This window comes from Lindgomyces ingoldianus (genome assembly GCF_010093535.1).
Source record: "Lindgomyces ingoldianus strain ATCC 200398 unplaced genomic scaffold BDR25scaffold_16, whole genome shotgun sequence".
Taxonomy (NCBI): domain Eukaryota; kingdom Fungi; phylum Ascomycota; class Dothideomycetes; order Pleosporales; family Lindgomycetaceae; genus Lindgomyces; species Lindgomyces ingoldianus.
Genome location: NW_022985177.1, coordinates 975213 through 987546, shown reverse-complemented (window position 1 = coordinate 987546; position 12334 = coordinate 975213). Strand labels below are relative to the sequence as shown.

General features: G+C 40.1%; 3 protein-coding genes across 3 annotated transcripts; 1 reads left to right on the top strand and 2 right to left on the bottom strand.

The window, feature by feature from the left end:
* Nucleotides 1-2391: 2391 nt before the first annotated feature.
* BDR25DRAFT_343031 (uncharacterized protein) lies at nucleotides 2392-3912 on the top strand (the record flags this gene model as incomplete). The annotated part of the gene is made up of 2 exons (XM_033693790.1): nucleotides 2392-2430; nucleotides 2511-3912. The coding sequence occupies exon 2, from the start codon at nucleotides 2746-2748 to the stop codon at nucleotides 3910-3912; it is 1167 nt and encodes a 388-aa protein (XP_033547643.1). The 5' UTR covers nucleotides 2392-2430; nucleotides 2511-2745.
* A 338-nt stretch (nucleotides 3913-4250) lies between these two features.
* On the bottom strand, nucleotides 4251-4870 carry BDR25DRAFT_355285 (uncharacterized protein; the record flags this gene model as incomplete). Its single annotated transcript, XM_033695433.1, has 4 exons — nucleotides 4251-4354; nucleotides 4391-4448; nucleotides 4563-4815; nucleotides 4848-4870. The coding sequence occupies 4 exons, from the start codon at nucleotides 4868-4870 to the stop codon at nucleotides 4251-4253; spliced, it is 438 nt and encodes a 145-aa protein (XP_033547642.1).
* A 5037-nt stretch (nucleotides 4871-9907) lies between these two features.
* On the bottom strand, nucleotides 9908-10332 carry BDR25DRAFT_355282 (uncharacterized protein; the record flags this gene model as incomplete). Its single annotated transcript, XM_033695432.1, has 4 exons — nucleotides 9908-9937; nucleotides 9995-10053; nucleotides 10181-10282; nucleotides 10317-10332. 4 exons carry the CDS (start codon nucleotides 10330-10332, stop codon nucleotides 9908-9910), a joined length of 207 nt encoding a protein of 68 aa, XP_033547641.1.
* Between the last annotated feature and the right edge of the window lie 2002 nt (nucleotides 10333-12334).

The window sequence follows — 12334 nt, the reverse complement described above, 5'->3', positions numbered from 1 at the left end:
TATAGCAAGCTTTTAAAGCTTGGTTAAAAGATTTTTATAAGTAACGTACTTCATGGGCGAGTTGCTCACACACCTGAGTTGCTTACTTTTGCTAAGACCCTACTAAACCACCCTTCCTACACTAATGCATTCCCCACAACACTACTTAGACGCGCTAAAAGAATGTTAGATACAGCTTACACTTTAAGCTTTTAAATAAGACATAAAACTCTTAAAGAAATATGCTATAGCTATGTATAAGGTCTTATAAAAGATAATAAATAACTATAGCACTAAATAACCTTTATAAGCTAATTCTACAGCTAAATTATAAAGGCTAGGTAATAAAAAAAAGTAGGTAATTATTAAGACTATACTTAAGCTATATGCGCAATAAATTTCCCCTTAGATAGCATTTATAGCTAATATAGCTAATTCTTTACGCGCTAAGCATAATCTAGGCTATGTTTACATAAACTAGCCTAGTATGTTTATAAAGTGTTATTTAGAGCTTAAAGTAATGTTTAAGTGTAAGTATAACTATAAGAGAGCTTTTTATAAGAGTCTTAGAGTAATTTAGGGCAGGTTTAGCCTTATAGAGAATATTAAAGCTAAGTATAGTATCTAGAATAATAACATGTATAACTTTAGTAAAATAGGGTTTATAATTAGCTAGATATTTTTTAACTATACTTACGCTTAAAACTTTACTTTAAGCTCTAAATAACGCTTTATAAACATACTAGGCTAGTTTATGCAAACATAGCCTAGATTACACTTAGCGTGTAAAGAATTAGCTATATTAGCTATAAATACTATCTAAGGGGAAATTTCTTACGCATATAGCTTAAGTATAGTCTTAATAATTACCTGCTTTTTTTTATTACCTAGCCTTTATAATTTAGCTGTAGAATTAGCTTATAAAGGTTGTCTAGCGCTATAGTTATTTATTATCTTTTATAAGACTCTGTATATAGCTATAGCACATTTTTTTAAGAGTTTTATGTCTTATTTAAAAGCTTAGAGTGTAAGCTATATCTAACATTCTTTTAGCGCGTCTAAGTAGTGTTATGGGGAATGCATTAGTGTAGGAAGGGTGGTTTAGTAGGGTCTTAGCAAAAGTAAGCGACTTAGGTGTGTGAGCAACTCGCCCATGAAGTACGTTAATAGAAGTTCTTAAAGGTTAATAATCATACTAGAGTAAAGACTCCAGTGGAAAAGCTATAATATAGCAAAATACGATACAATATAGTTTAAATAGAATATCGTAGGTGTAACAGTGTCATCTAGTATAATCCCGCTTAGGGTAAAGAGAAGTATCTTACCCAGAGACCCCCAGCACCAGGCGCGTTTTAACACACAGCGCAGGTCTTAAGACATTGGTTTGCCTAGGCATAACTGTTTTAGTAGGGGTTTCGCTACGCAAAGCGAGAGAATAACACTCCTTGTTAAGATTCAGCTTCGATAGTTTACCATCGGTAGTTCGGCGCGCATAATGATGCATTGGACGCGCCGTCGCGGCTAGGGTTTGTTTTTGCTTTATATTAACATCATTCACGGGTGCTGCACCTCGAAATAGTGCTACTTACTCCATTTCGGAGTATACAGCGTTGTGTTTTGATAGCGTGCCGTTGTCCCAGATATATATGCCTTCCCATCTCTCTACAATATATCGTACGTGACACTGCACCCATACATTAGTCGTTCATTGAGATTGGTCCCTTTCTCATCAGGGCAAACCCCTATCTCGTGCAGCAAATAGTGAGCTCTTCAAACTTTACAATACAAACTTTCAGCTAGCTTAGTTTGGATCTGTAACCAGGCCAAGCCACCATCTACTAGTGCCTGTACCTCTCTTTTTACCATGGCTACCCTAGAGGCTCCATCAAATCAACATAATTAATACAACAACATACTTCCGCTGCACCAACCAAGCTTACAGGACCTCTCTAAGGGGACGTACTCCCCCATCCTCAAGCCCCTACTTGCCTTTACGAGACATGCTCACTCCTCACCAACTCTATTTACATCCAAAGCTCCAAAGATATTACAAGATGTTATTGAAGCCGACTTCCTGGCCGCAACTTCGGTGCTCGAATTCTCGGAATGATCTAATCGATCATGCTAGTGTCCACGAGTTGCATAAACTTTGATGGTGGGATGGATGGAAGGTGAAATCCCAGGACTTCCTCCATTCTCACTGCCAGCCGCTTCCGAGCGAACACCAGGACTTTACGCCTTGCGGTTTAGGCACACGAAAGTCAAATCAGGAGTCAGGCTCAACCAAGAGAGTATCACGTGATATATTCGTTCCCCGAACGCCACCAGAAGCAAACATTAAGCGACGCCAAGACAGCCCGTCTAGATTTCGCTTACTTCACCGACTCCAGAACTCTATTTAGACACAATCATTTCCTCATCTGTCCCGCAATAGCTTTTGCACCCTCTGAGGTATGTCTACCTCACCCTGGCTTGGGTGGTTAATAAATGTAATGTGTACTCACATTCAATATCGCTCACGTTGTGAACAGGCCATCATACTTCGTTAGTCACCAGACTTACGTTACGCACAATTCTCTGCATTCACGAACCCTATTTGGCCTATTTGTGACTGTATAGCCGAAAATTCGGTGTCTAGACTCCTGAGTGGTTCTTGCGTTTGTCAGGGCCGCCAGGCACCACATCATCCACGAACATTTGAACTACCCCACCCAAATTCAACACTCGTTCCTCAGCTACGACAACAACTTCTGGGCCACCGTCGCAATGAGTCCTTCCGCCCTCACTACCCCGCAAGACAAAGCAAAGCGAAAGGAATCCCCGAAGCATGTCAATTTCTCCAGGGGTCATAGTGTCGTGATAATTCCCCCCGAAATGGAAACTTGGGCAAACAGCTCTCCACCATCTTCACCAACTCCCGAGCGAGAAATATGGGCCAAGAAAAATGTCGACGATGAGCTTGCAGCTCTAGGAAGTGCGAGCGGCCTTGCTGAGCCCGTGGAGACTGTTGCGGATCAGAAGAAAAGCCCTCAGAAACCCCCTCCAAAGCAGACCTTTGGAGATATCCTCGGAAAGGTAGGTGCATCTGAGCCGGTTGGAGAACCTCCAAAGCCAAAAAGGAGAGCTTCCAATCAATGGCAATCCGCAATTGCTGGGATCATGGAGAAGGGGAAGACGAGGTTAAGTGAGAAACCCAAAATCGTCACTGAGCGCACGCATCACGGACCGAATCCTTTCAACCAAGCTATGAGCATGGGAAACCAGGAAATTGGAATAATTCCGCATCCCGTAGGGACATCCGGCCGTCCACCAAAAAAGGCGTCCAGCCAACCCCCATCCTCCAAGGACCCGGACAAGAACCCTACATCTACATCCCCAGCACGAACCCCAACACGCAAACCTATCCCCCCTCCAAAGAAAGCATATCTATCCTCCCCTACTCTTCTCCCAACTCCACCTAGCTTCTCCACGTCCCCAAACCGCAACATCTCTGGACCCCCCCAGCTCCCCCCACACCTAAAACCCGCGCAGGGTTTCTCCCGCAGCGAAGAAGCGTTGTCCCTCCCACCTCGATCCCCCTTTCAACGAAACGCATTCCCGAGCCCAGAAATCCACCCGCTACGCGGAAATCCTGTGACTCCGCCCCAATCCCAGACTCTGCTATCTTCGGAACCTTCGGAACCGTCGCCGCCGACTAGCACGCACTCGCTGCCACATTATTCCTCGAATGTGCATGAGCACCAGACTTTGGATTTCAGCGACTTTGTGCCTACGGAGCAGATGGCGACGATGACGGGTTTAGATGAGGAGGAAAGAGAACGGAAGGCGGCGCAGCGGAGTACCAGGTTGAAGGATCGGGCGAAGAGGTTTAGTAAGATGGTTGTTGATAAGGGGGTTGAGAGGATGGATAAGAAGAACGGCAGTGGGTTTTGAGGGGTCAGTGGTTGGGGTTGTTCGAGCGTGAGAGGGGCGATGTTTGATGAACCAGGGTGTAATATGGTTGGGGTGGATTGTTTAGGCAGGTTGGTGCATTTGTGAGACTAGGCTTGACGCATGGGATATTAGAAATGGGTGAGTTTTATGGATTTAGTTTAATTCAAAACTAGCAATGAAACGGCTCATTTAAGCAGGTGGGGGTTCCATTGTTGACTTCCACAATGACTTCCACAAACCGAGTGTATCCAGATCACGAGATTAAAACTCCTTTTTCAAACGAAAATGCATCTAATAAGCTTGGCAAAGTGGCCAGCAACGTAGCTATAAGGCGTTCATTAACTCAAGCTGACAACGCATTGGTCGATAACGGTGTGTGCTGTACCATATATTGCCAGGTTAAATACTCCAGTCTCGACTGCTCTTGAATAAGCAAGGCGAGCTAGGGCATCTCAGAAAGGGATTAGATCGAATGGACAGAAGACTCGTGAAGGAGAACAACAATCGGGGGTGGCGCATATGACTTCAGGGATCTGCTACAGATGGAGGGAAGCAGAGAAAGACTGCATCTAAAATCATTAGGACAACCTGCTTTGCGTTATAGTTAATTTGTAAGTTTAGTCAGCGATGAAATGCCCTGGGGCTCACACACAATAAGAAGACGTTTCCCTGCCGCCAAGCAAATGAGGGGAATTAGTACCTAGTTGGGAATATGCATTCGAACGATGAACGGCACCGGGGTTTTCATACAAACCGCAGCCCAATATGCGATATACTCTTAGGGGAAAACTGACCTCACCAAAGTCCATTTCCGCCCTCGAACCTGAGCGTACGAGGATTTGAAACAAAGCGATGACTAAGTAACCTGAGCTTGTGGCTGTGCAAGCCTGAGCAATCCTGAATCTGGGAAGCCAGTTGTCCCAGATTGGGGCCACTTTGGTGGCCCAGTTCTTGACATATAGCCTAGTTTCTGGCACTAAGTGGCCTAGATTTTGGCCCCTAAGCTCGTTTATACTTTCCTTTTAAAAGTGTGGGCAAGATAATCTTAACAAGGATGCTCTTCTTAATCTACAAGAATCTTTAGCCCTAGTATCGCCTTTTCCAATTTCAGTCACGACTTTATGAGTCTATGGAGGCTATAATTACGATCTAATTATAACACTTATTACATTCTTATACTTGTATTTAATTGCTAGCATTTCTATAAAGATTCAGGTAATTCAGACTAACTTTTAAAGCAAGATAGAGATAAGAAAGCAAAAGATCTAATTAGAGAGATTATAGATATAGAATGTTTTGACACCTTGCGTACTACTAACAGATTCATATAAAGTTAATTAATCTTATAGTATAGAGGATTTAGCACTAAAGAATTATATGTTGATCAAGAGTGATTCAAATGCCGTATCTACAGATTTTAGATGAGTAACATGGAACACAAGCAAGTTAGTAACATAAGCAAGTTAGTAGCCTTACTAACTTTCTCTACCTTTAAAACAACACAACTTAATAACGCATTAAAATACTATAAAAATATAAGTATCTAAGATAAAGTAGCGTCTATAGTATTTTTTTTACATGTGTAAGAATTATAACTAGGCTCTCTACAGTAACTACAGCGCGCAAGAGCCTGTTAACTTTACCCTAATGCTAATACAGCCTGCTGCCTACTCTGCTCTGCTAGCTACTGCGTGTCTTTTTAAGCAACTATATTTACACCTTCTTTAATTATTATATTTTTATGCCTTTAGATCTGCCTTTTTTTACACACTTTTTACTTTATTACAGCTTTATTAGCTTTTTAAAGAGTAAAGACCTAATTACATAGTAGTAGAGCTAAATACATTACTATTTTAGCGCCTTTAGTAAAATAATCTAGCAACTAAAGCATTTATATAAAAAATAAGTTTTAATGCTGTTAAATCCTTATATAAAGTAGAGTTAACTGCGCCTTAAGTTTATATATATTACTTAGTGTTTATAACACCTAGAGAGCCTTTAGTTAAAGTAGTAGTAGTAGTAAAGGCGTATAAACAACTATATTAAGCTTAAATAGTACTGCTTTTAGTGTAAGTAAGACTAGCCCTACACCTTTAAAACTTACATAAATATTCTTTAGTATAAAGGCCTTTTTAAAAGCTACTTTAAAAAAAGGCAAGAATTTAAGCTTAGTAATATACTTTATATAGTAGTAAACTAAGCTATTAATTTTATTTTTATACACACACTTTAATAGTAAAAAGCAGCTAACATTAAGTAGTTAAAAAAAATGTAATAAATGTAAAGGTATATAAAGCATGTAGATATTATTCTTTTTATAGAGGTTTTTAAATATAGCTAAGTAATAGCTTACATAACTATCTAAAACTAAGAGTTAGCGCGCGCCTACTATTTTATTCTTAGTATGCTTAATAAAGTGCCTTAGCTAAGCAACTCTAAAATTATTGTTAGTTTATTTATTCTTACTTATACTAATCTTCTAGTTGCCTAGAATATCCTAATCCTTATACTAGGCAGATAGGTGGTACTAGGCCTTAAAAATAATGTATAGTAGAATAGCCTACTTTATAGCATTAATTCTCTAAATAACTATAACCTACTTATAATTACTTAGTTATACTACTTTAGGCTAATAATATTTCTCTAAGCTAGTAATAACTATTTAAGATGTTATTTAGCCTATTATAAAGCTAGCTTTATTAAAGTTAAAGGTATCCTTGTCTAAGATTCTATAGGTAGCCTGTGTACACTGTATAAGCTTAAACTAGGTCTGTATTATCCTAGGATTCTTACATAGAGCTTGCTGCTAGTTATATAGTTAATTAAAACATATAGTAAGGCTATTTATATGCTTAATAAAGTTTAGTAGCTAGTTTTTTTTTACTAGCTAAGCACTACATGCAGTAAGTAAATTATTAGCTATAACTTGCACAGTGTTTAGGCTAGGCAAGAATTTTTGTAAATTAAGGTTAAGTATATGTCTAATAATTAACTTCTTTTTTAGCTTAGTAAGCTTTTTTAAGTTAAGCTAGTAATTATGTTATGTAGGTTAACTAGCGCGTTAGTTGTTTAGAGTTAATTAGAGCATGTTAAACATAGCTGCAGCACAATTTACGCTTTTAATTTGTGCGCAATTAAGGGCTTAGATAGTAAGAATAATACCTGCTTTATTTAAACATAATTAAAAAGTAGTTAGTTAAGCTATAGTAGTTAATAGTTAACGCGTTGCGCAAAGTTAGTAAGGCTACTGTGAGAGGTATCGAGCAGGAAACACAGGTCACAGAGAGGGAATGCAGGATAGGGGGGTAACGAGAGTAAACCTTAGGGTCGGAGGCAGAGGTACGGAGGCCGAGGAGCCTATATACCCCGTGCCAAGCCCTTAGGGTACTCAGGGGTTGGATAGCTGTAACATAACTGTGACATAGCCTCCCCTCTTCTTAGGGCTCGTCCTGAGACCTAGAAAAAGATAGGTAGTGTTAAATTCTATGTACAAAAGTAGCGTGACTAGCCTTATTAAAAACCTAGTAGGAAAAAAGAGTACATAGTTAGCCACAAAGCTTGCACTAGCCATAGGCGGACCTGCGGTGGTGACCGTACGGGTCACGCCTGGGCAGTACCCATCCCTGGTGACTGAACTCCGGAAAACCTTAGTGAGGAAAAACTATGTTAGGAGAAGTGCAACTAGGTGCTTTAGAACGCTATTGCTGGCGCTGCAGGTGCTGCAGTAGGACGTTCTTATTAGGTTAAGCCTAGTAGACCTTTAGAGGCTAAATAAAGCAGATAGCCTGTAATTAAACAGCCTACTTAAATATAAGCAACCTAAAATTGCAACTTTACATCCTTACTATTTAGTTAAGGTCTGCTTTTAAAGGTCCTAAGGTAGTTAATACCTGCAGGCATTAGAGGGTATCCATAGATGTACCGTTCCCGCACCGGGCTATCTCCGCGCGCTGAGCGTTTGAAGATACCATGCAAAGCCTGCATGTGCCCTAGTGTATAGTTACAGCAATTAGATGCCGAACTGGGCGGTGTTCCGCCAGTTCTTTCTCTGTACGCAAAATGCTTGAGGGGAGTTGCTATTCGCTAGGAGCATTGCTATGCTAGTAGTTAGGTGCGAGCGTGGGTGACAGCTCCCTAAGCTGTACGCGTGTTTCCCCACCTCTCTGGCATACCATATTAGGCAGAGAGCTATCGCATGGATAGCAGGACGCTAGGCGTACTCAGCTTGTACGGGACGTGCTTAGTAAGCTCACAGAGCTAGACAGCCTTGCAGTAGCAAGCTTAAATTTAACACTAAGAGCTCTTCTAGCTAAAGGTTAATTATTAAAGGAGCTAAAGGAGATAGATGGCGACACAAATGTTATAAGTAGGACAGGATGCTAACTATGTAGGCTAGCAACATAACAGGTAGACACAGCAACCTGGTGTCGCGGCTCTGCACTGCTACCACAAGGTGGCCAGACCTCGCAGCGACAGTGCTAGATATGTGTAATTAAGGGACGTTAGGCTTAACTTCTAGCGTAACTATGTAAAGTAGGGATTAAGCGCTTTACATCCTTACAAATAAGGTGTTAAGCTTATTGTAAGGGTGTACATTACTACAGCTATAAGCTTCTAGGCTGGTGAGCATTGCTATAAGGGCTGTACAGCACAGGAGGTTGCACAAGCTAGCAGGCTTAGCAAGAACTGCAAGGCATTGCTTTGCTAGAATACACAAAGGCATATGTAATAGCACTAGGCAGTAATGCTGTACATGCAACTAGACTTAATTAGGCGTGGCCTGTCTAATGTTGTCTAAATCTCTGTGCAGTAGAGCTGCAGCTTAGTGTAATTGCAAGCCGCAGCTTAAAGCAACTACAATCTAGTAGGGCCTGTAGGCTATCTAGTAACAGCCTGTACGCTGTCCAGTACTAGTGCGACTAAGTTAACTTTAATAGGAGATCTCCCTAAGGAGGAACCTCTATGTCCCACCCTTCCTTCTTACCTGCCTTCGCTAAGGTAGGTAGTAGCTTATAGGATAGGGCTAATAGTAGGGATAGTTTACTTATTCTTCTCCTTCTTAGGGCGCGTTCTAAGCCCTTAGAAAGAGGTAGCTAAGGTTAGTTTAAAAAAATTTAGTTGCTAAACCTTACATAGTTTGCTAGTAAACTAGATGTAGCCTAAAGCTATCTAGGAGGCCTGAAGGCGATCTAGATACAGCCTAGAGGCAAACTAGGTGCAGTCTAAAGCCATCCAGGTATAGGCCAACAGCTATCTGGATACAGCCCGAAGACCATCTGGCAGTAATGCAACTTCGCAAAGCCAGCAGGCAATTGCAGGCCTATAGGCCATCTAGATACGGCCTAGAGGCAAACCAGGTGTAGCCTAAAGCCATCTAGGAGGCCCAAAGGCGATCCGGATACGGCCTAGAGGCTTCCTAGGTACTTCCCAAAGCCACCTAGGGCTTAAGGGCAGTTGCATTATAAAGCTGTCTGCGCTGCACCTCTTGCTAAAACACAAGGTGCTTCGCGCTGAAACACAAGGTTCTTGGCGCTAGTGCAGCTAACAACAATCCTGCATTCAACCACCACTACCACCACCACCACTGTATCCGCTCGAGAGCTTAAACGCTTAATTAGTGCGCGTACGCAAAGTAGCCAGTAAGGGCTCAGATTAATAACAGGGCATAGGCGGCTTAGTAGATGGGCGGCTTAGTGGATGGGCGGCTTGCAAGCTAATAATTAAGGATAAGGGGTACCTGCATCTTCTATTAGTTGCGGTGCCTAAGCTTGTTTAACTTAGCTTGTTTTATAGCAAGCGTTGTTGCTATTAAAATTAATAGGGTTAAGCTTCCTCTAGCTGCGCTGTGCAGACTGCTTATCCTAAGGGGATATGTAAAGGTTTATAATGTGAGAGGTATTAAGCAGGAAACACAGGTCACAGAGAGGGAATGCAGGATAGGGGGTAACAAGAGTAAACCTTAGGGTTAGAGGCAGAGGTACGGAGGCCGAGGAGCCTATATACCCCGTGCCAAGCCCTTAGGGTACTCAGGGGTTGGATAGCTGTAACATAACCGTGACAGCTACTAACTTGCTTATGTTACCAACTTGCTTGTGTTCCATGTTACGCTAATCATTTCATAGATCTTACTATCAGCTCTCCCTAATAATACCTGAGCAACGCTTAACCTATATGCTATTGTAACTGTGGAATATTATCCTAATTAACCCTACTAGAGTTTTCTAAAGAGACATTAACTTATTGCGCATCTGCAGTAAGTCTTCCACACCGCGGAGGGATAATTCACTATTTTGTGGACTATCTTGGTTTCCACGCACTACTACCACCCACCCTAGCTCTCGCAGGATGCGGTTGCTTACCCCTTTGTGCTCTATATCCTGTAGTTAGTGTCGCACGTGTCTCACGCGATATCATACCCATGTACTGCACTATTCACTCATTAGGCATAGCTTCTATCTTGTACAGTATATAGTCAGCTTAGAGCTCTATTAAGCTTCTTAGACCTTACAATACACTTGTTTAATCTACCTTATTTAGATCTTACTACCTTGTTAACTTGCTTTTTATATAACGCTTCCTTAGCTTATGTAAGACTAGCAGGTAGCAAGAATGTTATAACTTGTTATTACTCTCCCTGCCTTTCTTGCCTACTTTGCTAGCAACCTCTAGACCCTCTCTAGTCGTTAGCTTGACCATATCGCCTACCCCTACAACCTTCTCTGCTCCTCTGCCTAGCCGCATCTTAAGTAGAATCTTTATAGTTATTCTATCTATCTTATCTAATTATTTTAAAATTATAATTTTATATTTATTCTACTTAATATTTGCCTCTCTTTTACTTACTTAAATCTGTTAAATCTGTCTAGCAACTTTAGCATCTTTGCTAGTTATTAAATGTGTAGCTAGTAGTAGACAGTTTATTTACAGATTTTATTACTAGGTAGTTTGTTAAAGTTTATTCTCCTAAGAAATTAGAACTTAAATAGTTGTCTAAAGGCTAATTTTTATAAGTGTTTTAGTAGGTACATCTGTAAAAATCTAGGGCTTATATGCAATAAAATTAGCAAGCCTCTAAAGATAGCGTTGCTGTAAGTATTATTATTAATTGCGTTTCTTCCTAGCATCTACTGCTGCTGCTGTTATAGGAAATTCCCTTAGCCTGCCTAGAGGCTTTTTAAAGAGATTAATAGATAGCATAATGTAAATAATATTATAATAGTTAATAATTAAAAGGCTTTTACTGCTTATTAACACTTTTAAATTTTAAAACTGCCTAAATCTAGTTAGCGTAGTAACAGCACACCCCTTATTACATTATCTTGTGCGCTAACGCTTACACCTCTTGCCTAAATAGTAGGCTGTAATAGCTTAGCGTAGTAGGCAAATGCTTAATAACATAGTAAATTTAATAAAGAGAAAGAATAATCTTCTTGCTATTAAATAAAGTTTAGAAGTACTTAACTAACTTACATATAGTCTAGAGGTAGGGCTATTAATATCCTAGCATAGCGCTACTAGGTCTTACTCTGTTAGAGGGGGGGCCTAGAAAAAGGTTACTGCAACTTTTTTCTAACCTACCTCTTCTCTAATTATCCTAGCTGTGTACTACAGTTTGCAGAGATATACTATAGTTTACAGCAATATGCTTCTACTTATGCTGCTAGTTAATCCTAGCTAATAATCTTAGGCACTAGCCTATTACATAGGCATTTTATCTACGCCTACGTTCTAGGTATAGTATTCTATGCAATTATGTCACCCTAATAAGCAGCCCTAGCGTAAAATACAGCATATTGTTGTTTTTACAGCTATAGATAAAGACTATCTAATTTTATAAAAAGCCTTAATGCAGCTAGCACGCCTTACTAAGTGCGCAATGCTATTCCTAACTACCTACTATACATATGCATACTATATTACAGAATCTAGCTTTTAGAGCCTTTGTAAAACGTTTCTATCTATTATCTATGTACTACTAACTGCTAGAGGCGGGTGCTGTTTAATTCTACTAAAAACCTAAATACAGCTAGCGCCTAATGCTAGCTAAGTACTACAATGCTATTCCTAACTACCTACAAACTATACAGATGCATATAATATTACAGAATCTAGCTTATAGAGCCTTTGTAAAACGTTTCTGTCTATTATCTACCTACTACTAACTGCTAGAGGTGGATAGTGTTTAATTCTACTAAAAACCTAAATGCAGCTAGCGCCTAATGCTAGCTAAGTACTATAATGCTATTCCTAACTACCTACAAACTATATAGATGCATATAATATTATAGAATCTAGCTTATAGAGCCTTTATAAAACGTCTTTACTTATTTTCTACTTACTACTAACTACTAGAGGTAGATAGTGTTTAATTCTACTAAAAACCTAAATGCAGCTAGCGCCTAATGCTAGCTAAGTACCACAA